General features: G+C 51.5%; 2 protein-coding genes across 2 annotated transcripts in view; one reads left to right on the forward strand and one right to left on the reverse strand.

Annotated features, from left to right (window-relative positions):
* ASTN2 (astrotactin 2) overlaps nucleotides 1-26767 on the reverse strand; it is a gene marked incomplete at both ends in the record, with an annotated part of 256968 nt that overhangs the window by 76302 nt on the left and 153899 nt on the right. The window contains 4 exons of the mRNA XM_079544565.1: nucleotides 4978-5243; nucleotides 24911-25090; nucleotides 26456-26560; nucleotides 26640-26764. Coding sequence (XP_079400691.1) covers nucleotides 4978-5243; nucleotides 24911-25090; nucleotides 26456-26560; nucleotides 26640-26764 — 676 coding nt within the window. The remainder of the gene's footprint in view (nucleotides 1-4977; nucleotides 5244-24910; nucleotides 25091-26455; nucleotides 26561-26639; nucleotides 26765-26767) is intronic.
* On the forward strand, nucleotides 13137-17407 carry TRIM32 (tripartite motif containing 32; the record flags this gene model as incomplete). Its single annotated transcript, XM_079544838.1, is given in 6 exon segments — nucleotides 13137-13175; nucleotides 14435-14486; nucleotides 14489-14549; nucleotides 15395-15398; nucleotides 15400-15453; nucleotides 15455-17407. Coding segments are annotated over 6 exon segments (2163 nt in total).

Consider the following 26767-nt stretch of genomic DNA (forward strand, 5'->3'; position numbering starts at 1 on the left):
GGACGTTTCACCACGTGATGTGCTGAGCTTGTCCTGGGAGTTGAGTGCTGGCTGAAGTGCACAGAAGCGCTCCCAGTACATGGCCCCATCACACACCAGCAGCAAGTGCCATGTAACCCTGACCCTGAGATCTGACCAAACACCACTAACAGGAGATAACAAAACCTGTTATCAGTGCTTTGCACTGCTGCTGAGATACAACCAACAGAGCAAAGTGTGCCTCCAGCATGAGCACGGAGGAACTGGGACACTGCTCTCCACAGTGCTGTCAAATTGCTGCCACACCATCACCACCACCCATACTCCTGTTCTGGACAGTTTGCTGTCTCCGCTGGGTGTGCTGTGTGGAGGCTATGTCTGCAGATTAATGATGAAATTACACCATTTGCAGATTAAGCAAAGGTCCTAGGGGTCTTCTAAAAATCCAAGCTCAATGTTCATTTGTCTCCTTGCATAACAAGCAATGGGGTTTCAAGCCCATTTCCCATGAGGGGTGGGATTAATCTCTCCTGCCTGCCACCCTCTAAGCACTTCTGCAGCTGCTCTACGCATGCTGTGGGGCTTCTGTGTTTCAGAGGGGAGGAAGCAGGGAGAACAGCACACTCTCCACCTCCCCCTGCTCAGTGTGCTGCTGGACAGGGGCTGCTCCAGGGCACGAAGAACTGCCTTCACTATCCCATGGGGTGAGACAGGCAGGGAGGTTTTGATGGGGCAGCGAGGAGGAGGAAGGCCACCACCCCCAGCACTATGATGATGTGTGGTTCTGCTCTCCTCCAGCTTCACGACATTCAGTAGGGGGAAACCATGCAGCCATTGCCGTGACTTAAGCTTTCTTCCACAACCCTGCTGTGAAGAATCTCCTTCAGAGTCATCTGGATGTGGCAGTGCAGGGATCACTGCTTTACCACAAACTGGTGCCTGCTACAGAGCACAGAGACATGGGATTAGCATCCATAAGCTGAAACATGATGCAGGATCCAGGGACCTCAAGTGCAGCCACTGCCAAGGTCACATCTAAGCATCTGAGCATAGACTGAAGGGAGTGGTTCTGCAATGGTAATGCTGCCAGAAACCAACCTGTGCTCGTCTGATCTCACCATCCAACAAAGCCCTTCAGAAGGTACCTGGATTTAGTACTTCCTTGACCCTTGTCTATTTTTGCCTCCCTCCCCAAGAGCTCTGAGCTCCTAGAAGGGGGCAACTGAGATTGTTCTAGAAAACACTTGCAAAATGAGAAATGCCACGTGTCCTAGGATGGCAGGAACAGCCTGGGACATCCCCTGCTCCAGCACAGACCCTAGGTATACCCAGTGGCTGCACCAGCTCCCTGACTAACAATATTGAACCACAGAGGCAAATAGGGGCACTCCCTCACAGAAGCTCAGTCTGCAAAGCTTTCACTGCACACCAGGAGGAAAAGAGGGGCTGCCATACAACACCCAGCCTGGGGCCCCCAACGAGCCCATCCCTTTGGTGCTGGAAGCAGTGCTTGGCCAGGACCAGCTGCAGCAGCACCAGACACTCGTGGAACTGCTCATGCACATTTACACTGCTGGGGGCTGACGAGAGGCTTTGAACAGCACTGCAACCATAAACCAAAACTCCTGCTGAGCATCCACAGCTGGGAGCTTACAGCACAAACAGCCTTGGACAAACATTCCCTGGGCAGCAAGAGGCAAAACCTGACTTCTGGATCTCTTCTAAATTCCAAGTCCTTGCTTTGAGACGAGAAGAAAATAGCCAGTCTCAGTGACATGGAAATAGTTCTCCAACTTATTTCATATGGGCGAAGCAATATATTTTCACCTAATCTCTCTCTTGCAAATGGTCAGTTTTAGCTGAAATCAAACATACACACATACAAAAATCACAAATCAGCCCAAGGCAGACAGACGCTCCGCCTGGAAACATAAACCCAGCACTTAAAAGTCTGGCAAGGTCATCAGAAACTGAGAACAAGGCCAGTACGTGTGGTAGCTGCAGATATGAAGGAATGCATAGCTCCCTTTATCTTTTCATCTTAGGTAGACGAAAAGACACCTCCTAAAAACTGCGAGCAAAGTTTCTTTACCTAATCTTACCTATATTCTTGCTGCTAGGCCTACAGTGGAAAGTTTCCAGGGAACATGATAGATGTTGCATCCATGTTACCAGTTTTACCTTCCTGGTTCCCTGTTTTACCTTACCTTCTTCCTGCACACATACATAGTTAGCTATGTATAAGCACACACAAAGAGAAAGGTCTTCATTGTTCATCTTTTTTTTTTTTAAATACTTTGAGAGAATTGGGATCTGCTTGCAGTCCCCATACAGTCAGCATTTGCTTCATGGATTATTATACACAGAAATGGGTGGCAGCAGGCAGGGGAGCAGCTGCTGTATGCGGTGGGTAGGGGTGGGTAGGGTGGGTGGGTAGGAGGTGGCTGTGCAAGCCATGTCCCCAGACTGCCACCACAACAGCCACCTCCCTAGACAAAGGGAACTTCCCCTGCCCCAAACTGCATTATCCAAGTGCTCATCCCAGACATTTCCACATCTTGTTTATGCCACAGGCAAATATCACTCTCCTAGTGCCTGGGACCACCCCCAGCCTTCAAACTGATGCTGAAAAAGGATGTTTCACTATCCAGACCTTGTATCGGGTGCTGCTTGCAGCACACACCCCTTGAGCATCGATTCCCAGGCACAAACCAAGGAAGAAATTTAAACGAATGGCTTTACATCGTGTTGGCACTATAGAGTTGGTGGCCTCTAACAGCACACAGCCTCCTACCCTCTCCTGGGCTCTCTATCTCAGAGATATCTCCATCACTGAGCCTGCTGAGGCTCTACTCGTGGCACAGTCCTAGCTAGTAAGGCTCTGGGCAGGCACTGGAACTTTGCACAGCAGCTCCTCCTGCAGTGATGGACAGCAGGCACTGGGCTAGCACAGCCCTCTAGAAGATGGCCAGGGCTTCCCTTGTTTGGCTGCATCTTCAGGGTTTTGTTTGTCTGTTTATTTTTTTTTCCCAGTGCTTCAGCAGAAAGCACAATGCAGGCTGATCTCCAGCTGCAGCTGATGGGAGCAGCTCTCCAGTGAGCCAGGGTGGGAGGAGGAGGCTGCTGCTGGGGACAGGCAGCTCTGGCTCCCCAGAACGAGGAGAACACCTTCCAGCCATGGCAGGGTGCCAGTGCCATTTGGGAGAGGGGCTGGGAAGAGGAGCTGGTAGTGAAAACAGTGGGTGCTCTGACTCTGCTGAAATACCTGCTCTGTTTGCAGAGAAAGAAATGACTCTGGTCCTTGCTGTGGATACAGCCATGCCAGGTCTCTGGAGTTCTGGAAGGCAGCAAGATAGGGCTGCTGGGAGGACTGGAGGAGCACCAGTGTGGCCATGGGCAGGGGACCAGTCCCAAGCAGGCTATGGAGAGCTTCTCAAGTGAAAGTGGAACAAGGGAAAGCAGAAGACAGAAATGGGAAAAGCATGAGGAGAGAGGGAGAAAGGGTGTCTGGGGATACTCAAAGCACAGAGGAACAGAATTAGGGAAGTCAGGCATGGCTGTATGGAAGAAGCAGAGGGGGGTTAATAGATGGAAGAGCAGAAACAAGATCAAGGTATGGACAAGAAAGGATAGTCCCTATAAGGGTGCAAGGAAAAGAATAGGAGCTCTTTTGCCCATGGATCTGGGGGGAATGTGGAGGGGAAGTATCATTCTTGGTGGTCACACCTCTATTTGCCAGGATTGTTTCCAGACCTGCAGCCCTCTCTGTCCCACCCACAGCTGCTGCACACTGGCTCACTCCAAGCATCTTAATCAAGTGCAGGCTCAGTGCTAATAAGTGACTTTAAGCAGGTCTGTCATTTCTGGGTTTGGGGGGCCGCACAGAGAAGTGGGGGCTTGTAGGGAACAGAGAAAGTGGGAAATAAATTTACCAATGATTAACAATGGAGCTCTCACAGGAGGAAGAGGAGCCGAGCCCCAACGAAGGGTCACCTCCAGCTCTGCTAGTCCCTCCTGGAGTAACAGTGACCTCCTGTGGCTGCGGGCCTGTCCCGAGGGACTGCTTATCCCTCTGCACTTGTGCTGTGCAGAGCCCGGCAGGGCTTTGGGCTTTCCTGACACAGCACATCCCAGAGGAAACTGGGGCTTGAGGCCCAGCTACTGTGACCTGAGGGGCAAAAGGAACACCTACAGCACCAGCTCACAGCATTGATGTTGCTGCAATGCAGGCACAGAGACGCACATTTGTGAGGGCTGAGGGTGGCACAAGGACATCAGCTCTAGCACTACCCTGATGCTGCTCCAAAGCCCTCTCTGTAAAGAAATGTTTCCTAATATTCAATCTAAACTCTCCAGGTGCAATCTGAGGCCATTTCCTCTCATCATATCATCACAGAATCATTAAGGCTGGAAAAGACCCCGAAGATCTAGTCCAACCATCCACCTACCACCAACATTACCCACTAAATCATGTCCCTAATTGCTACATCTACCCTTTCCTTAGACACCTCCAGGGTCAGTGAATCCATCACCTTCATAGGCAGCCCGTTCCAAGGCATTATCACTCTTTCTGGGAAGAAGTTCTTCCTAATATCCAATCCAAACTTCTCCTGGCACAACCTAAGGCCACTGCCTCTCATCCCATCGCTGTTACCCAGGAGCAGAGGCTGACCACTCCTTGCCAAAGCTTCCTTTCAGGTATCTGTAGAGATCAGTAAAGCCTCCTCTAAGCCTCCTCTTCCCCCTCTGAACAATCCCAGTTCCCTCAGCTGCTCCCCGTAACACCTGCTCTCTAGACCCATCATCAGCTTCTTGGGATGTGCCCCAGCACCTCAGTGTCTTTCTTGTAGCAAGGAGCACAAAATTGAACTTGAGGTGCAACCTCAACAGAGCCTTGTCGATCCCCAGCGGTCGGTCCCGGCCCACTAAGACTGAGGAAGGCAAGCTGAAGAGGTGGTGACTGGAAGGTTCGCAGCGGTCCCTCATCAGCTCACTCACCTCCCTGGTGTCGTTGTCCTGGATCAGGGCATACAGGGGCACCACGCGGTTGATCTCCAGCAGGACCGGCGTGGGGCTGAGCTGCTCCTTGCCTGGGCGCCGGCACAAGTGGCACGTGGACGGGCAGCGCCCTTTCTCCTCGCAGTGGATCTCCACACCTGAGATGAGGTGGTCGTCAGAAAGCATCTGCGCGGTCAGCAAGCCCGAGAGATAGGTGATGAATGGCATGGATTTCAATTCCTTCTTGTTCCCCAGCTCAGTTGTTTCTGGTTTAGAAAGAGAATAAACAGCGTTAAACACATCACAGTGCAATCCTTTCCCCAAACCCAAACTTCACTGCAGCCGGGGTAAATGCAGCTGCTGAAGGTATGGGCCAGGTGGGAGCAGGAAACCAGAAAGGTCAAGGAAAGAAGGAGAAAAACAGGACTCGCAGGTAGGTAGAAAGTGAGAGCATTCCAGCCACACACTTGTAGAGTGATGGAACTGACTGAGTTCTCTTTCCTCTTTTTTGTGACTTGTGTCTTCACTTCCTACACTTTGAAATGAAACAAAACCACTCAAGAATATCTTTCCCGTCAAAGAGAACCTTCTTCAAAGGAGATGGGACAGGGAGCCAAGTGTCCTGGCGCTGCCCTAGCACCAGATCCCTCCAGTGCCTGCAGTCCTTTGCTCCCTCGTCTGGGTGACACATAAGCCAGGGCACTGAGAACTGAAGCGGGCTGGCAAATGGGCTCAGTGTAGGATGAACACCCATGGCAGGGAGGTAAGAGACAGAACAATCTCACTGCAGGGGGAACAGGCAGAGTTATTTCTAACACCAAGCTGTGACGGTGCTGTTTTTGGGAACTATTCAAGACTTTGAAACCCACTGCGAAACTTACCAGTGGTCTAAACCATAAGGAAACAAACTCAGAGCCTGACTTTCCTTGGCCTGAATGCTTGCTAAGGTCCAGGAAAGCACTGCATCTGGAGGAACCTGACAAGAAGAGTCGAGATTCCCATCTTGGTGCTCTACACTGCTATTGAAACTGTAATGGTAGAATCTCCTCTTGGGTTGACTCAAGAAGGAGAGCTGACCATCATAGCCTGGAGATGGGCCTACAGAAGGCTACCTTGCTCATCCTGTGCCTAAAAAGCACACCCACCACCATGCATTGGACAAGGAGACAGCTGTTGCCTTCAGCAGCAACTTCCCCATCCTAAGAAGGAGCTGCACAGGAATCAGCTTTGTCTTAATACCCTTGGCTTGCACCGACATGCAGTGATCTGGCAAGGCACTTTATCAATTAGAAATGCAAACACAGTATTCATTCATTATTCTTGAAGCCCTTCAGGCTAGGGACAGCCCCCCCCCCCCCTTCTGTCTGGCTGTCAGAGAACACTCACATGCACAGGATCAAGGCTGCCATGGAAGAAGGAGCAAATTCCAACCAACTCATCTTCAATGGAATTAGAGGGGGACAGTTGCTAAGATAAACTAAAACAAAGCTGTGAAGGAGGTGTCTCAGTATCTAGGGAGACACTGGTGTACACGGACATGGAAAAAGAACCTCAGAGCTGGTTCTTGGACAGATTATTTTCTGGGAGAATGGCTCCAGGCAACTTCAAGCTTCGTAAGCCATCAAACTGTGCTCAACTGGGTAGCTCACAAAGAGGAAAGCTGTGAGGAGAAGTCGTGAGCCTCTTCCTGCTTCTGGATAATGCTAACTCTGGTTTTAACACAGCTACTAAACCACATTTAGAAGAAGGAGACAACAATAACTATTCTGGGCTGCAAAGCTGATTCACCAGAGGTCAAGCAGTTATTTAAGAAATCTTCCAGGGGAAGCAATTTTGAGACATGCTCTAAGGAAGAACATGATAACAGAAGAGAAAGAGGAATCACTTATCTCTTGATTGGCAATAGGATATCAGACTTTCCTTCCTGAATTGTGGTCTCGACAACTACAAAGTGCTGGCACCTACTGGCTGGCCATGTAGGATGGCCAAGCTCCTGACCACATCTGACTGCTTTATTTGAGGTGCCTAAGCTCCCTGCTCTGTGCCTCACAGCCGGTGTCTCCTCTACTTCCAAGCATGGGGCACACCATACATTTGCACATGGTGTTTCTGCTCTCAGGTGCCCTGAGAATACAAATCGGGCGTGTGGACTGGGATGGAGAAGAGGAAGAGCAGCCTTCCTTTGGCCTCCCCAGCTGTTCGCTGCTTCTGGAATGAGCAAGCAGAGGTAAGGAGCAAAACAACCCTGAGCAAGGAGGGAGTTAATTCCAAGGGAACACAGCCTGAACACGAGCTCGTCCAGAAATAGGTGCTGAGGCCAGCATGGTGGACGTGGTGGCTTAAAGAGCTCCCCAAAGAGGCTGGCAGGGAGGTGAGGGCTCAATGGAAACACAGGCTGGGTAAAGCCATTTCAGGAGCAGCAGTCACCAAATGGAGCTGCGTGGTGGAAAAGTAGAGGTCTGCAAAAAAAGGTAGAAAACCCGCAGCTGATCAGGGAGGCTGTGTGCACAGCACAGCTCCCCTCGCAGAGCAGCCAGGCTCTCAGCCACAGAAGATTGATCGTGGAGCCAGGTTACTCATGGCAGACTTGTCAGCAGTGCAGACTTCATAGCTAAGGTGGAAACGGGTGTCTGCATTTAATCCTCTTTATTGCAGTTGAAGCTCCAGTCACTAAGGGGAAAAGGAGTGCTTTGTAGATTGGGTTCCTGGGGACGTAAGGGGTTACTGCAGCTGAAGTTAGCAGTTCAATGTGCTGGGAACTAATTCATAGTGCTCCCTTGTATCGAAAAGGCTCTGGGTACAACTCCAAATAAGGAAAATGAAATAGGACATGGCTCAGCAGAAGGAAATAGGCTTCACTGCCAAATCACCAGCTCTCATCCAGACAAGTCTTGGAAGTCATCAGCACTGGAGTGCAATCCTTGGTAGCTTTTGTGGAATGAGCTTTAGGGGCTTAAGTACAGTCCTAACAAAATTAGGTTACTGAAATCTGGGAGATATTTTCCCCTCAAGCACATGAGATTATTCCTGGACCTGCCACTGCAACTTAAAGCAAAGAAGAGCTGAAGGGTCCCTGTGCCTCCCTCTCCTGTCCCTCAGAGATGGCTCTGAGGTATCTGCCTGGCTGCCTGCATGCACGGATCCACTCCCCATAGAGAAACCCAACGGGGAGCTGCAGAAGCCCCACACACCACTGGAGGATTGCTCTGGCTTTTATTGCCTTGTTGCTGACACAACAGCTTGCTGGCTTCTTCTTAGGCTCAAAAACCTATGGCCCAATTCTACTTCTGATGAAGTCAAGGGAAGGTTCTGTTGTTGGGTTAAAGAGAATCAGAACCAGAACCTAAACATAACACTAAAATGCCATTCCCAGTTACCAGGGAAGCCAACAGAAATGCTCCTGTTGTCTTCACTGCAAGCTGGGCTAAGTCCTGAGTAACTTTATTGACCTTCATTGCTTAGGTCCACATTGCACAAGCCCCGTGCACGACTGGGGGACCTCCTGGAGCGCTCAGATCGCTCTTCCAAAGCCCAATTCCCAGGGATGGGCCTTGCAGGTGATGCGATGGGTGCTGCCCTGACCCAGACTGCAGGATGGCAAGGCTCAGCAGTGCAGGGAACGGAGGGCAGGGGGATTCCTTATCAGCCCCTGGATCTGAACATGCTTTCACTAATGCTGCTGGCAGCTCAGGGAGTCCTGGCAACATCTGTTTGGAAGCACAGAGCTGCGGATGTGGTTAGATGCATCACGGCAACTTGTGGGATCTATTAGTTTGTTTGTTTGCTTGAAATATGTATTTAGAAAAAGAAACAACTGCAGCACAACAAATAAAATAGCCTTCCGCTAAGTGTCAAACCTTGTGTAAGAAAGGAGGGCGAGCAGCACAGAGCAGGCAGAGTTCTGATCGCCTGCTCCAGTGCACAGCTCTGCCCCTGTGCTTCACCAAGACTCAGCTACAGGGGTGGGGAAGTGCTCACAGCATTAACAGCAGCACCTCCTAGTGCTTAGACCAGAGGGAAGCACAACAATGCTACTAGAGCAAAAACCAAATACAACACGTAACTCTTTTGTACTGGAGTGTTGCTTTGCCTTGAGAGCTCCCAGGAAGAGCAGGTTTTGCTAGCAGTCCAGCACTCTATATTGCACTTTGCCAAAAGATCCCAAGTCATTCCAGAACTGGGGATCACTAGGCTTCACACAAGAAGCATCAGGAGAAGGATGTGGCAGCTCTTCAACAGCAGGAAAGCTTGGAACAAGCCGAAGCTGTACAGAGAATTCACGGCACAGATCCTGGTAGGGATACCTCCAAGTTAACCCACTGACACCAACAGCATGCTCTGCCACGACAAAGCTGGTAGCTGGGCTTTGCATTTCCTAACAAGGCTGAGTTATTTCTGCTCCACCTGTCCCTTCCACCTCCCCCTGGCTGTGCAGGCCTTGCTGCCATGGGCAGGGTGGGATTTATGGCTGATACAGATTCACTGGCACAGGCTGCTGGTTTGTTACCGGATAGAAAAACAACCCGTTTGTCGGCAAATCCATCGAAAGGGAGCTAGAAAGAAAATCAATAGCTGTGTTTGCCTGGGAATTTCTCTTGCAGTGAGATATTGTCATTGCAGGATCCAACAGGTCTGTGAGGAGCTCAGCCAGCTTTATGGCTGCCCAGTGCTAGTGATGGGCACTGCAAGGAGTGTGGGGGTGTGAATGCTGGGGGATGCAGCACCGCACCGCTGTATACAAGAAGCACAGCACCAGTCTCTGCTGCCAAGCAGGGCACGCTGTAACAGCTGAACCCCAAGCAGACAGCAGTGCCTGCGTGCACCGTGCACATGCACGGGTTGTGAGGAGCATGGGATCCCTGAGAAACCACTCCCCATCTTGTGGGATCTGCTCCTCATCTTTCAGGCCATGCAGCCGCCCCGTGGCACGGCATCCTGCAGCTTAGGTCTGAGCATCAGCACGGTCCGTCCAGCAGGGAAGCAGCACACGAGGGCTGCCCCGCTGCTGCTGGCGGGTGTCCGTGGGAACCCCATGGCGCCGGGCTGCCGTCCCCATCCCCGCGGGACAGCGGTGGCCGGAGCTCCGCGAGGACCTGCTGCCCTCTGGTGGCACGGAGCAGGACGGCAGGCACCAGCCCTCCCCTCCAGGGAGACCCACGGGTGCGGATCACGCCCTGTCACCCCACGGGGAGCTTTCCTGAATGGCAGAGCGTGTTATGGCGGTGGCCGTGAACCCATTCCACCCCACCGCATCCACACAGCCCCGCATCACCCCAGCAGCACTGGCTGCCCACCCCACTTTGGTCCCCACGTCAGCATCCCTCTGCGAACAACCGGCTCTGACTGCTGCTTGCAACCAACATACGGCTCGATTAGCACAAATGTAAGCCCAGTGTCCAGAGATTCTTCCAGACCACGGGCTTGAACGAGCCTCATGTGATGAACATGATAACAGAACCCAAAGGTCCAGACAGAACTTGCTGCACCCAGACCCACAACTACATCCAATCGGGCCCCAGCTGCACCACCAGGCAGCCCTGGGAGGTGGGAGCAATCCCTTCCCCATGCTCAGCTCATCCCAGTGACACACTGGAGCTCAGCAGGTTCATGCTGAGGTTTGTCACTGAGGGCTTGCAGCACAGCACAAAAGCACGCAAACATAAATCTCATTCATTTTCCTTTGCGAGTCAAGTTCAGGTTCGCATCTGCTCTGCTTCCAAGTGCCTTCACTGCCTGCTTTGCTATCTCTGCTGTTTCCCAGTTGCTGCTCAAGTGAACAAAGTACATGGAAGATGCACTGTGGTTTCCAGTACAAGGGCTGGGCACAGCCCCATGGCTGCCAGCATGGCACACATGTGCCATCCTCCCCACGCACAGGGAGGCCGCAAACAGCAATCATGGCAAATGGCTCAACTGATGGCTCGCCTCTTCCACAGATGGAATTTCTTCATGCCACAGTTCTCCACCTGTGCTCCCACAGAGGATGCCCCAAAACTAGACATTCCTAACAGATACAGTCTGGTTGCTAAATTCCACCTCTGATTACAGCCAGCAGAACCCATCAGATGGGAGAAGAGAGGCCAGATAGAAAGGTCAGAGGGATGGAGAGGAGGAGGAAAGAGGTAGGAGGAAAATTACTGATTATATGATTAATGACTTTGCTCATTAGTCCTGTGCCTGGGTGATAGAATCACCCTCCTCTACTTCCAGGCATAAGCAGCAGAGGGATCTGAGCGAACACACGTGCTGTGAGCCAGTTAAAATCTGTAGAGCAAGAAGGTGGTGGCAGGAGTTGCCTCCAAGGTGACTCTACCCTTCCTTGTGTTTGGGAAGGGTTACAGGGCCCGCCCCAGTGCACAGCATGCATTTCCACTGCGGCAACCAAGACTGCTGAAGAGAACGATGGAAAGATGGAGGGCTGGGCACAGACGTGACAGATGTGACAGGAGTTCACACAGAAAGCTATGCTACCTTCTCTTTTTATTGTTTACGGAGAGCTTCACAAACAGCAGCCTCCACCCTACCTGTGCAGCAATGTCCTTTAGAGGCCTGGTGGGAAGCAAAAAGCTGCACTTTGCAAGAATCCTGCACAACGCTCTCAGGGATGCAGTCCCACCAGCTTCCCACCCCAAACCATCCCATGGACCGGGGCTGCTGCTCAGAAAGGCCACCCATCACATCCCATCTGTACTGGGACTGAAGAGTGACCAGTCCACTGGTTGCTCAAGTCCTGACCAGGGAAGCAGTGGTGTTCAGCAGCCTCACTGACACGCTATGGAAAAGACACTGCCAAGCAATTCTATTTTCCTCTGAGGCATTCAGATGTTACGACACATAAAAAGGAGAGTAGTGGCCACAGGTTTTGCTGTAAGCTCTATCTGTTCTCGGCATGGTGTGGCAGAAAAGAAGGAAGAGGAGGGAGGTACCTCAGCAGCAAGCCTCCTTTCGCAGTGCTCCATCCTCCAACACGCCTTCTCCACCTCATCCACCTCCACTCTTTTAATCTTGACTCACCAACCGAGTCCCTAAAACACAGCACAGAGCCCGCAGCGCCCATCTCTCACTTCAAGAACAAGGCAAAGCATGCTCTCCCCTGGCTGAGGGGAAGCGCAATTCCCCACAAACCTTTCCTTTCCCACTACTGCAGCTGCACCACTCTCAGCCACTGCCCCAGGACCCAGACTACTGTGGGAAGGAATGAATGCCAAGCAGGACGTGCCTTGTGCAAGTCCTTGAATATGTGACCACAGCTGCACACCTATTTACTTGTGATATTTGTGTGCGCTGCCCAATCGACTGATTGCATTAGCCATTCTGCATCTAAAAATAGGCAGTTTTGCGCTGGGAGTCTGCAGGCTGCTTCCAAGTGAAGAAAAACAGATTTGTGGCATGAGGCAACACACGGCGTGCGAGCAAAACCCGACCACAGCACTGGGCTGCCCCGGCATGAGGTGGGACCAAAGGAAGGCTGTGGCCTCATGCCACGTGATAACCATGACATGACAGCAGCCTGCAGGTCTTTCATGGTTGCCTGCACCTCATCGTGGCAGCCTGCAGCCCCTCATGATGGCCTGCAGCCCATCACAGCAGCCTGCAGCCCCTCATAGCAGCCTGCAGCTCCTCATGGCAGCCTGCAGCTCCCCACAGGGAGCAGAGCAGCACTCAGCTCTTCTCCCTGGTGACAGCAACAGGGCCTGATGGCATGGAGCTCCACCAGAGCAGGGTGAGGTGGGCTTGGGGAAAGGCTGAGCCCAGCAGGGAGGTGGGCACGGCCCCCGGGGCTGGCTCTCAGAACAGGGTTGGTGCTGTGTGGAGCTGCGGGGTCCTTTCCCACTCGCGGTGTTTTCCACGTTTCCATCACCGCGGTTCTGTGGCTCTATGAGCCACGCAGGGACCTCAGCACAAAGTGCTGCATAATAAAATGAGGGAGAAAAAAAAAAAAAGGCTTTTACTCTTCTTGAGGGAAACATTTCGAGTGCTGTTTGGTTTTGGTTTTGTTTGTTGTTATTCTTTTGACAGAAACACGCGGCACGCCAGCCCGCCCGCACAGCACGGACCGCTCTCGGCGCTGCCGCCCCTTTTCCCGCTCGTTGCGGGGCCGCCCCTCAGGACTCCACCTCCCAGCGCGCCGCGCTGCACACGTGACGGCGGCGCGGGGCATGCCGGGGAGCGGCGCGCGGCCCGGGAGCGGCGAGCAGGTAAGGAGCAGAGCGGGCCCCGCGGCGCGTGGCGCCCCCTGCAGGCGGGGCGGGGAGGGGTGGGCCGGGCGGCAGCACCCCCAGCACCGCACCGAGCGCCGGGGCCGCACTGGCGCCGCTGCGGGCGGCGCGGCCGGGCCGGGGGGGAGGAGGCGCTCCTCCAGCGCTGCGGGGCCGCGCACGGGGCCTGGCCAGGCCTCGGCCCCGCAGGCAGGCGAGCCCCGGGCTTCCCGTTTTCTGTGCGGGAGGAACGGCCCGATGTGGGGTACAACCGAGGGAGGAGAGTGCTGAGGGGTAACAGCGCTGCCAAAGCATCGCGGCACTGAGACGCGCGCTGGCGTGCGATAGGAGGGTTGTGCATGCGGTAGGTGGGCTGTGCGTATTAAAAGAACATCACACAAAGCGTCCTTCTAACCGAGCCTGAGTTCAAAGCAAAGAAAACCCCGTGCTCTATTTCACACTGACGAAAACACGCGATCTGACGGCAGCTCTCTGTGCAACCCCTCGCCTCGCCTGGTGCCCGCGCCTTCCCGAGCAGCTCCTCCTGCACTGCCAAGGAAAACAACAGTAACAAATCCTGCATCCTATGCTGAATTTGTAGACCTTGTTTTAAAACACTGCTCTCCACCCCTCAGAGCAACGTGTCTGATCTGCACAGCAGTGCCCAGGCTCCTTTCTCCACAGCTGAGGTGCTGCTCAGCAGGAAAGGGAAGGCTGTGAAGTGCCGTGGAACTCCAGTGGTGTCACCTGAGAGCCAGACAGCGGCTGTGCCCCCATTTGGGGTCAGCTCCCAGCCTGGGTCCCCGCCGGTGGAGATCCTGCAGCGCCCATCCCTGCAATGTGGGCTGATAAATTCAGATCTTTTTTTTTTTTTTTCTCTGTATGGACATAAAGAACTTTTCTTCGTTACAGCTGTCTCCTTCCACTTGAGCAAACGCTAAACTGAAATACACTGAACCTTTCTGTCTGAAATGCTCCTGAGGGCGAAGCAGGCAAACGCAGCAGGGAAGCAAGAGTGCTGCGTGCATGCAGCCATTACTGGGAAGAAAGCTTTCTGCTTGCTTCCCTCTGTGACCAGCTCTTCATTTTAAAGACTAACTACTTCCTTCTCCTCCTCTCCCCCTAGAAGAAATGTTTTCTCCCCATTTCTTTTAACGGCTAAGCAATGCAGTAGCAGAGGTATTGAAACTCAGTCTGCTGAATAATAACTTAATGATGTGAACCCTGTTCTGTTCCTTTTGAATGGATGGCTGCTTCAGCAAGGAAGCTGCTGGGATCTGCTCCCTGCTGCGTGGGATGTGAGGATGAAGAAACTGGACTGAAGTTGAATGGCAACCACGGTGGTACAAAACTGAACCAAAATACAAGAGTGAAGTCAATGCTGCAAGATTATGGAATACAGAGAAATTATGTGCAATTAAGCTAAGTTCAAGACCTGAGAGTGAACACATGCAGTCTGTATTATCAAGCATTTGGAGTTGTCTGGTAGCTCCATTTCTGCTAATACCTGATACAACGCTGTTGCATCAAGCTGTATTTATTTGCATGATGCAGCATGGCAGAGGTTAATGAAGTACACTGGTTTAAAGACATCAGCGCATGTTTCCACTATAAACAGTCAATCACAGACCAAGTGGAAGCTGACAAATCATTCCTTCTAGGATTACCTCCTGGCAAACATATGAAACCTTGAAAATTTATTTTGGCTTTCTAGAAAAGCAGTTTAAACCAACCACATTTATTTTGTTCATGTCTGATGTCTTATCTGAATGCAGGTCTCCAGAGGTGATATATTAATGTCCTAAAGCATTGCACCATCTGGTTCTTCTTTTGATGCGCAACATTTGAACGCTTGGTTTAATCTCTCTGGATTTCAGAGTAAATTATGTAAACTCACAGGCTTGGCAGCAGGAGATGGGCACCATGAGGAGATGATTCAGTCATCAATATATATTGGGCTTCCTTATTGCTGCCATTACACTTCTTTCAGTTCTACTTATAAATTTTGCAAGTGAATAATTCATTGCACTGGAAGCTGCAAGTTAGTTTTAGGATTTGCCCACTCTGAGATTAGCGAAGATAAATCTACCCTTTTCACATGTGGAAAAGCCAACCGGGTTTCTGTTTTCCGCATCTGGGAGATAAATCAGAAATAAACTGCATGTACATGTAATGCTGTTGATGACATAAATCACATTTTCTTTTTTCTTTCTGGACAGAATTGGGAAAACCTTGGAATACATGCGAGTACCAGATTCTGCACTGGCTAAAGCTGACTGTGGAAAGCCATGGCTTCTGCCCCTCAGCTCAACTCAGACGCACTCCGAGAGGTCCTGGAGTGCCCCATTTGCATGGAGTCCTTTACTGAGGAGCACCTGAGACCCAAGCTCTTACACTGTGGGCACACCATCTGCAAACAGTGCTTGGAGAAGCTCCTAGCAACCAGCATTAACGGGATTCGCTGCCCTTTTTGCAGCAAAATCACTCGGATCAAAACCTTAGCTCAGCTGACTGACAATCTTACTGTATTGAAGATCATAGACACCACGGGGCTGGGGGAAGTGGTTGGTCTCCTCATGTGCAAAGTCTGTGGGAGAAGGTTGCCAAGACACTTTTGCAAGAGTTGTGGCTTGGTTTTATGTGAGCCGTGCAAGGAGACATCGCACATGCCCCAAGGGCATAATGTCATTGCTATCAAAGAGGCTGCTGAAGAGCGTAGGAGGGAATTTGGGACAAGGCTTGCCAGACTTCGGGAGCTCATGGATGATCTGCAGAAAAGAAAAGCATCTCTGGAAGGTGTTTCTAGTGACCTGCAATCTAGATACAGAGCAGTTCTGCAAGATTACAGCAAAGAAGAGCGCAAGATCCAGGAAGAACTGGCCAGGTCACGCAAGTTCTTCACCACTTCTTTGTCTGAAGTGGAGAAGGTAAATAATCAGGTAATGGAGGAACAAGCTTATCTGCTGAACTTAGCAGAAGTGCAGATATTGTCTCGCTGTGATTATTTCCTTGCCAAAATAAAGCAAGGAGATATAGCTCTCTTGGAAGATGCAGCAGACGAGGAAGAACCAGAACTAACAAACAATCTCCCAGGGGAGCTGATCCTTCACGAGGTTGAACTCCTTAAAGTGAGCCATGTGGGACCACTGCAGATTGGGCAGGTGGTGAAGAAACCCCGGACTGTTAACTTGGAAGAATCGCTTATGGAAACTGCAGCATCCTCATCGGCATCATTTAGAGAGCCTGACTTGGTGCAAGAAGAAGCCAGCTGCACGCCGAATTCCTCCCCAGCCAAGCCAAGGATGCCCGAAGCAGCTGCAAGCATCCAGCAGTGTTACTTCATCAAGAAGATGGGCTCCAAGGGCAGCCTGCCAGGGATGTTCAATCTGCCCGTCAGCCTGTACGTCACTCTCCAAGGAGAGGTGCTTGTGGCAGACCGAGGCAATTTTCGAATCCAGGTTTTCACCCGCAAGGGCTTCCTGAAGGAGATCCGCCGGAGCCCTAGCGGAATCGATAGCTTTGTACTGAGCTTCCTTGGAGCAGACTTGCCCAATCTGACTCCCCTTTCTGTCACCATGAATTGCCATGGCCTGATAGGTGTGACCGACAGCTACGATAACTCTGTCAAGGTGTACACCATGGATGGGCACTGTGTGGCATGTCACAGGAGCCAGCTAAGCAAGCCCTGGGGCATCGCAGCTCTGCCCTCCGGACAGTTCGTGGTGACTGATGTGGAAGGGGGGAAGCTGTGGTGCTTCACCGTGGACCGCGGCGTGGGGGTGGTGAAATACACCTGCTTGTGTAGCGCAGTGCGCCCCAAGTTTGTCACTTGTGATGCTGAAGGGACCATATACTTCACTCAGGGGCTGGGGCTCAACTTGGAAAACAGGCAGTACGAACACCACTTGGAAGGAGGCTTTTCAATCGGCTCTGTTGGCCCGGACGGGCAGCTGGGACGCCAGATTAGCCATTTCTTCTCCGAGAACGAGGATTTCAGGTGCATTGCTGGGATGTGTGTAGATGCCAGGGGAGACCTCATCGTTGCTGACAGCAGCCGTAAGGAAATCCTGCATTTTCCTAAAGGAGGTGGCTATAATATCTTAATCCGGGAAGGACTCACCTGCCCGGTTGGTATTGCCATTACTCCCAAAGGACAGCTGTTGGTGCTGGACTGTTGGGATCACTGCATTAAGATCTACAGTTACCATCTGAGAAGATACTCCACCCCTTAACGGCATTTCTCTGGGGAAAGCCCCTGTCACTAGCAGCAGTTCTTCCAGCCTCACTGCAATCTGACAGGAACCACTGAGAAAACTGCACCACAGCCCAACGGGGTTTGGCACGGAGACCATCACGTTTTTTGTTTAGGAACAAAATAACTAACGTGGTGGCGGTCTGCATTTTCTCCTTCTGAATCTGTACAATAGAATAGAAGAGCATGAAGGAAGAGATCCTTCTGGAATGTTGGTTTTTTGCTAAAATGACCAGTCGCTCCTTAACCCTTCTCACCTCCTTGTTCTGCATTGACTACGTCTTCAACCACTGTACCTTTCTTTGTGCCATAAACACTGACTGACTGCCCTAAATCACCCTCCTTCAGGGGACTAGAGAGGCAATCCTCTCTCGCCATGGTACTCGCGATGAACTCAGTAGCAGTTGTCTGGGCAACTAGTACAGAAAGCAATTTCTGATTGCAGCACTGCATAAAACAAAATAGCCCTCTTAAACTGCACCGAGATGGAGCTTTACTTTCAAACTGAGCGTTTTCTCTCTCCGTTTTTCTGGTGTTCAGGAGATCGCCCCTGTCGTGCCATTTGTGAACCGTGTCTGTTCAATGTGAAGTGAGTACAGTGCAATCATGGGAGACCGAGCTGAGCCAGAAAACTGCCCTCTGATGGCAACAGGGTTATCATTACTGCTAAGAATTCTGCTGGGGAGGGGGGAGGGGGAGGAGGGTGGGGGTTGGAGGAAAAAAATCAGGGGAAATCTGTTGATATTCAGAAGCGTGCTGTTATTAAATGTGTCTTGGGAACTGTCTTTGGGAGGAGTGTCTGCTACCTTCATCTGGGGGGAGGGAAAGGCTGGGGGAAGAAGACTGGGAGGTGGGAGTAAATGAGATCACGCACAACTCTATGCTCACCTGCACCTCACTACCTGCATTCCGGATCGTCACCTTTGCAAACAGGTTTCCACGTGTCTGCACTTTGTATCCCACGATGAGGGTGGGGGGGATTGCTTCATTTAAATTTTTTTAGCACTCCAAAGCACATCCATTGGTGCATTGCCTTTTTCTCCTTGCACAGCAAATCACGACATTCCTCAGCTTTTTTATGGCACCAGCAGGCACCAGAGTTCGTGTTCATCACGGCTTTGGGCCAAATGAAGCACAAAACTGCAGCTGTGTGAACCAAGCCCCCACAGTGCTACTCTCCTCACTGATAAATGTGTACCTCAGTGTGGTGCTGCTTGCCTGGAATAGTTTATTGAAGGAAGGACGCATTCAAATCGGGCACAGTGGTAGCATGTTAATCTGCCACAGATAATAGTTACGCTGCAGTGCATTTATTTGTTGCTATCAACAACATAGTTGCAAATTTGGGGGCATGGCAGACAATATAAAAGCTGATTTTATGGTGGCTGCCATGCAACAGCAAATTGTTTGCTGCTTGTCCTACAACATGTAAGCAACAGGTGATTTTTTTTTTACTCTCTCACATACTTTTCCCTGGTGAAGCAGGGAAGGAAAACAGCCCTCAGAGCAGCTGCTGCTCCAGCCTGTTGCAGGGCAGTGATGGGGTTTCCAGAAGCAGCTCTGGGAGCAGAACCCTTTGGCAGAACTTGTTTTTTCCCTCTCCCTGTTGTGCCCAGCCACAGCACGCAGCAGGAGCCCAAGTGTGTGATGGAGCTGCCTAAAGAGCAGGACAGCATCCCGCTCTTCTCAGTGTGATGCACTGTAGAAAGATCTTTGAGAAGAAGGTAGGAGCTAAGAGGGGATGATTAGCAGGGCAGATGATGGAAGACACTAAAGGAGCCCAAGGGAATTGAACCCCCCTCCCTCCTGCACTGCTCTGTTTATTTGCTGAGGCTGTCGATATGCACACAACTATTTACATTCCCTGCTTCTCTTTCTGGATGGGAGGGGGCAGTTGCCTGAGGTATGTAACAGCAATTTGGGGAGCTGATCTCATCTTGCATGTATGTTTTTGGGAGATGACTACTATTACTGGCACCTTCTGCAGTTAATTACACTGTAACTCAAGGCATTTTTTCCAGTATTATGGTAATGTCAGTTCCTCTCCTACTGATCTCTTTTAAACATCTCTCCTGTTTCTAAGAACTGCTCCAAGCAGGAAGCTACTGTGGACCTGAATAATTGAAGCAATATTATCTATGATAATATGTACCTCTGTCACTTTCTGTTCCAATGGAATTTTTTTTTTTTGCAATAAACATCACTCTGCCAGCAAGAATGTTTCCTGGTGTGCTTAAAGGGACATAAAAGCTTGTCCAGCAAATGGGCTGAGCTGTTGTTTACCCCGGTCTGTTACTGGGTACGTAGCTCAAACAAAGCATTTGTCATCTGCTGCTTGCTCAGAGACTGGAAAAATAACACTGCTGTGCCATGCATTGGTGGGACAAGGCAGGGCGAGGGCTGCCTGGCTGTGTTCTGTCTGCAGCTCTTCTGGGCTGAGGTTTCAGGAAGGGAAGAAGGAAATCTGTTGTCCTCAGCCCTTTCCCTGCCACAACCCGGCTGACTGTGAAGTTGATGCTGCAGAGCTGTATTTCTTGCTGTGGTGCCCCCAGTGTGATGCTGTGATCGTTTGCCAGATGAGATGAAACGGGGCAATTAAGGTTTGTGATGAAATAGTTTTGCTTCTGCTCTCTACCTGGAGAAAGAACTTGTCTGGTTGTACGTATGTGTTCAGTTTTTAATAAAGGAAAAATTGATCCAATTAACAGTGCATTGCAGACGGCTCATTTTGTTATTAAAAGCACTTTGTCTTCTCCCTTTGGTGGCAGATTGTGTTTCATGGCTGGTGGGAATGAGCCTCGCTAACACAATGGCTGCTCGACCCCTCCTGCGCCGTCACAGTGGGGAGGACAGATCTGATCTCTTGAGCAGCTCTCACGTAACTTCATCTAACACTTCTCCTCCCACCCCATAAACAAAGCCTGGAGTTTCTTCCATCCAATGGCAGCGGTGCTCCTGCACTTCCTGCCTCAGCACTGCACGGCTTTAGAGGCAGCTCATTCACAGGGGCCAGGAGGAGAGCTCACAGCTCACTGGTGGTGATAAACACTGCAACAGGTCTGCGTTCACATGGAGCCAAAGGGGAGCAAAGCAGTGTTGTACTCAGCTTTCAAAGACCTCCATGTGTCACCAGCACATGCAGGCTCCCCCCTGCCACGCAGCACAGCTGCTCATCTGGGGAGAGGCTGTTACTACCCGTGTTCATCTCAGATATGGAGCAGCTCTTTAAACGGCGACGGGCTGCCAGTTTATCAGTTACAGCTTATGTGTGCTGTAACATTTGGTCTGGGCAGCAGCCGACAGCCACGGTTTCGAACAGGGACGAGTGGAAGAGTGCTTCTTAATCAAAGGGGACAGAGCTACAAAAGTAAAACTCCAGCCAGATGCTTTGAGTTGTTTCCATTGTATAGCTGAAATGATTTTTCTGGGTCATTACTCCATGTGAGGATTTTAAGTTATTTCATTTTGCACAACTAATTACTCGCCTGGTAATTTTGGATTACAATGAGCAGTGCATAAGGTCGCTTAGCAGACTGAGTCACAGCACAGACTTCAGTCTAAACTAAATTTCATGGCAACCAGCTAGATTGTTTTTTCCTCCTCTGAGCAAAATGTCAAAATCTGAGGGTTTGAAATAAACATAATGATCTAAACCACAAGCTGGGAGAGTGCTGCAAAGGTAACGGAGTGGTGTTTTGTAGGAGCTTATCTCAAGGATTGGGCAATTCAAAGTGCTTTACTTCTGACCAAGCAGTGTAAGGGAAGGCCACCTTTAACCTTTAATAGGTGCAAAACTCACCTTTCTTCATGCACCTGATTGTGTGTAGGAACTAAAAGCTAAAGGTTCCCATGGACAGTTCATGGCAGTACCAGACCTGAAGGGATGAAGGATTCAGAGCATGCAGAAACAGGAGGGACCCACAGACCCTGCCCTGAAGGATACGACTGCTATTCCAGCAGACCCTTAGGCTGCATCCTATGGCTGATTATGTTTCATGAAGATCCCTGTCTAAACTGCTCAGTTCACAAGAAAGCATGAAATCTGTAACCTCTTACAGGGAAACACATCCAGAGACACATGATCCGAGGGAGATAAGCGGGCAGAGGGTGATGGATGGTCAGGAGGCCTTAGTGAATGTGACAGCAGCTGTCAGCACAGCCCCTCCTGCGTTAGTGAGCCATCAGCTGCCGAGAGGGAGCATCTCTCAGTCCTTACACAGCAGTGCAACACTCTGGTACTGAAAACCTCTTCATCTGTGCCCATGCACACCCCAGGCACCTCAGCCCCGCTCCCAAATCCCTATGGCACGGGAGAGGTGAGCTCTTCCCAGCTGGGGAACACACACCTCCCACGCTGAGGCTCAGCTCAAGGCTGCAAGGTGAGAAGGAAAAGAGTTGTCATTCAAATGCCTGACGAGACGAGACTCTCTGCATTACGGCTGATAACGTCTCCATTTTCTCTAAGTGCCAGAGCACTTACAGACATTTGTTCTGCATTTTGTGTATCGCAGTAGGAGCAAGCGAGCAAGGAGAACGACGCTCAGGAAATCCCACTGGGGCTGTCAGATGGTACTGCTGGAGCAGCTATGTCCTTTTCCTTGCCAAGCTCTGCTCCTCATCCAGCCAGGGAGCAAGCAGTTCTGTGCAACGTGTGTGTTGGTGAACAAAGCAGCCCCACGGGTGCAGCCCCTCTCTTCTGTGCACTTTGGGATGGTGTCTCTGTGACTGCTCTACCTCCAGTTTTATTGCTGAGTGTGACATTACTGGGCTTGGCTGTGCCCTCAGAGAACTACAGAACCATAAAATGGTTAGTTTGGAAAGGATCTTACAGCTCCCAGCACCACCCCTGCCATGGGCTGCCTGCCCCCAGCTCAGGCTGCCCAGGTCCCCATCCACAGCCTTAGGCACCTCCAGGGATGGCACACACAGCTCTGGGCAGCAGTGCCAGGGCCTCACTGCCCTCTCAGTATGGCATTTGCTCTGAAATCTAACCGAAATCTCCCCTCCCAGCCTCTTGCCTAGCCCCAGACTGCTCACAGGGAACAGGAAAGCCCCAACACTGTGCAGGCACTGCTCAGCCCCAGCCAGAGCACTGCACTGTCAGCACCCCCTATTAGCCAGACCGCAAGCACAGCACTATGGGCCTTCTATGAAGCTGATTTGCCCCATCCCAGGCAGACCTGGCCCAATCAAACACAACAGGGGTTGGCCTGGGTTGTCACATTGGCCTCAGCTGCCAAACGAAGATGTTCTCACAACTGGTGAGAACTTAATGAGGTACCGTCAGGACTAAGCACTGCCTTCAATGACAGGAAAAACGGATGCAGGCTCCCGTGGCACAGATCGATGGCCAGGTCGATCTGCAGGTCCCTGCTTGGAAGCCCCTCTGCTGAGCCAAAGCACTGCTTGACTGCACAGAGCCCAAGCAAACAAGCCCTGAAAACAGGATTTTAATCGCTCAGCATGAAATAGAATTTGGGTTTGGTTTGCTTTGCTCACACAGTTCCTAGAGGAGAGCCTGGGGAAGTGTCTGCATTTGTCTGAGCAGGGGCTGAGCCAGCAGCCCCGGCCTCCCCACCTTTCATGTTTGCAGGATTCACTCCTGCATGCCTTTGGACGTGGCAGGCAGCTCCACTGCAGAACAGGGCTCTGCCACCCAGGAATCCCCACAAATCGCCCCACGCAGGGCAGTGTGGTGCCACCCTCACCATCCCTGTCCCCATCCCTGTCCCCAGGCTGCTCCCACTGCTCCAGGAGGAAGCTTCCTTCCGGTCTGCTTGAATACTGTCCCTATTTCCACAGGTAGAGCAGCCCACAAATGCTGGCAGTGCCTGCAGCTTGCTTGTCCCAAAGACACAAACCTTCTGCCAGCCCCACAAGAGTTGCACCCCTTTCTCCTCCATATGGCTGCAGAAATGGACGCCCAGATGCTAAGCCATGTCACTGGCCGTGTTTTCCATGAGGTCTCAACATATTGATCATGTTCTTTCCTGGCAGCAGCTTCTTCCTAAGGCCCACGAGTTGATTTGTGAAGTTGATTACAGTATTAAAATAATTCAGCACGATGCTGTGAGCATGCCACAGCATGCATTCTGATCATATCTGGTGCCGTTTCAATTAGTTCAAGCCTCTCCTCTCCCCCTGCTTTGGGAGGCCCTCACCCTGGCCTTGCTGTCGTACCTATGGGAGATGATATGCACACACACTTGGAGCAGTGCTGGAAGGAGCAGTGGGAGAACGGCAGGACAGAGCTGTTTCTGAGCTGAGACTGCATCCAGAACCATCTAGCTGGGGCTATTTATCCAGATCCTCCATACAACACTGCTAAAATGAGGACAAATCAGGGGAGAAGCTGAGGATCAAATCCATCTTCCATCAGTGGCGAGCTCTGCCTCTTCACTGGGTTTTCTCCAGGAGAGAGCCCTGGGCTCCTCGTGATGCTCTGCCCATGGGGCAGCATCCCTGGTACCTCTGCAAGAGCCCTGAGCATCCTCAAGCAGCCAACTACAGAACTTGTTTCTTCCACTGTAGCAAAGACCCCAGAGATGAACCTCACCAATCCTGCTGGCTGCCAAAGCCCCATGTCACAGACAGAGCCGTGCACAAAGAACATCAGTGCCAACACCTAGTACCTAAATAACACAGCACAGCCAGAGATTAAACACACAGATGCAGAACAGGACTGTCCTCCATCCCCCCTGCATCCTTCAGGATTTGGAACAGGAGCTGCTTGGGATCCTCTCCCCATGGATACATCTGCACAGGGCTGAGCGTGTCTGAGCGCATCACCACATCAGCAGCCATCAGCAGCACACCTCCGCAACGCTCCTTCCTGCTAAACGGGGGCACTGCTTTGGCAAACTCCATTTATCACTCTTTAAAAACAAAACAAATGAGTACAGGATGTTACGAACACGCTTACAGGAGTGCTGCGCTGGGAAGACAGAGGGAAAATGAACCAGAACGCACTGCAGGAGCTGGACTGCACTGACCACAGCAGCACACAGGATGGGATGGATGCAATGCAAGAGATGGAAGTGATGGAAGCACCTGTCAGCTCCTGAGCCCTGCAGCGTGCCCTAAGGAGCAGTGCAGACATTTTCAAGAGAAAAACATCAGGAATAGCCCGAGCTCCCTGGAGGAGGGAGATGGATTGGCAAATGGAAGGCTACAGCGATAAGGGAGTTTTTATAAACATAACCTAATTGTATTACTTCAAAGTCCTGAAGTTTATTGCCCTGTTTAATGATGTGACTCGTTATTTATAGTGTAGCACAATGAGTCTGCTATTGATTTAATACACTTCCTTAAAGACTGTCATTGTCACAAGCAATAAAACGAAGCTATTCTCAGACAGCTCAATTATGTCACATCTCCATAAAGCCACCCACGCCCCCGGCTCGGGGCACGGCAGCAGGGCTGGGGGTGAACCATGGCAAGGAGCAATGGAAACACGCGGCGCTCAGGGCACTGCCCTCCTCACCTTTCTGGTACTGGAGCCACAGCTGCTGCTGCACCTTCTTGCTGGGGAAGTGGATGGTGCAGCTGAACTCGGAGCCGTACAGAGCCTCAGCGATGTAGTGGGAGCCAAACTGCTGGATGAAGGAGAGCAGCTCCTCCCGGCTGCTGTCCTTGCTCAGGATCTTCAGGATGTTGGCGAAGCCTGCAGGAGCAAAGCATGGGATGAACAGGGAAACTGCAGCACACAGCCCCCACAGGGCGCAGACATGTTCCCCCTTGCTCTGCTGGGGTTTGCATCAGCTGCTACAATGCACAACCTGTGGCTTAACAGGGCTGAGGCTCTGCCATCCTGCAATGAGTCCTCTCCCCAAGTGATTTCTCAAGCAGATTCCAAGGATGCACGTGTGTACACACAAACCCTCCTGTGAGCCCAGGCCATCCTGAGGGATGCAGGGACATGGGGCAGCGCTCTCCCCAGGGATGTGCATGGCCTTTGCCAGACCATAACCACAGATATTGTCTTGATGCAAAGATGGACTTATCACAGAGGGCACAGCAGGTCACCCCCAGCACAAATACCCTGTATGACCATTCGTTAGGCTTAGAAAAGCTGGGGGCAGCCCAGGGATCCGTGGAGTGGGCTGTGGCAGCTTTGCACCAAGGCAATACCTCCTGCCAAGCCATGCAGACAGCTGGGACATTCACAGAGCAGTGACACCACCCTGACTGCTCTGCAGAGCTCACAGATCACAGAGGCACTGCTGGAGAGGGCCCCTATTGCTGCTGTGCTTCAATGGTGGAACTGAAAACACTGCAAGAAAATATGTTGCATCTGTCACCCAAACGAGGTTATCTGCCTGGCTGGTTGATTGAAGGAGAAGGGTGGTGGAAGGAAAAAGCTGGAACAATTCATTGTGAGCTGACCCCAAAGACTTTGTTCAGCTCCAAGCAGGCTGCTTCGTTCTGGGGCTGTGCAGCCTGGCTGTGCTAGATCTTCTTTTTTTTTTTCCCCACTTAAAAATAGGTTGATTTCTTAAATAAAAAATGCTGTTTTGAAATGAAAAAGCAAAACATTTCAGGTCACAACAAAACGTTTCAGCATCTCTGAAACAAAACGTGTAGTTATAAAAACGTGGAAGTGAAATGTTTTGACGGCTGCAGGATCCTCCCGCCTGCCCCTTCCTCATCTGCCATTCCCTGCACGACAGGACCTGCATTCACAAACAGTTTGGGTCCCTGTAAAACCACAAATGTGCTTTTTGTCACAGATGTGTGTATACACGTGCTCATAGGAATCCCCCCGCGGAGAGGCTCAGCAGCTCATGCTGGCTCTGCCTCCAGCCCTGTGTGCAACCAAGTGCCCACCTCCCTGTCTCAGTTTCCCTTCTGCCAAAATGAAGCAGGTCACCGCCCAGGGCCACTGTGGGGTCCTCATCCCTGGAGGTATGTAATGTTGCTGATGGGACTCAGCAGGGTAGGCTGATGGCTTGGCATGGTGGTGATGGTGGAGTTTCCAACCCAAACGGTCCTATGATTCTCTATCTCCTGTGCACTGAGCATCTCTCACCTGAAGAGAGGGTGATGGAGCTGAGCTTCACGCGGTACAGGTTGCTCCTGACCCGCCAGTGCTGCACCATGGGGTAACCCATCGCCTCGTCATACTTGATGTCTCCTGCAAAGGAACAGCTGCCGTTCAGCCCCCACGGCCAACTCTGGGAGAACGCGCTTTGGCCACAGGGCCGGGCTCTTACCAGTGAGGAGCTGGAGGTCGGGCAGGGGCTCAGACAGCACCCCACGGCACTGCTCCTCCACGGGCAGCGGGATGACCAGCAGCCCATCAGCCAGCTGCGGGAAGTCCTTGATGAAGTTGTTCTCCCTG

This window comes from Tetrao urogallus (genome assembly GCF_951394365.1).
Source record: "Tetrao urogallus genome assembly, chromosome: 19".
Classification (NCBI taxonomy): domain Eukaryota; kingdom Metazoa; phylum Chordata; class Aves; order Galliformes; family Phasianidae; genus Tetrao; species Tetrao urogallus.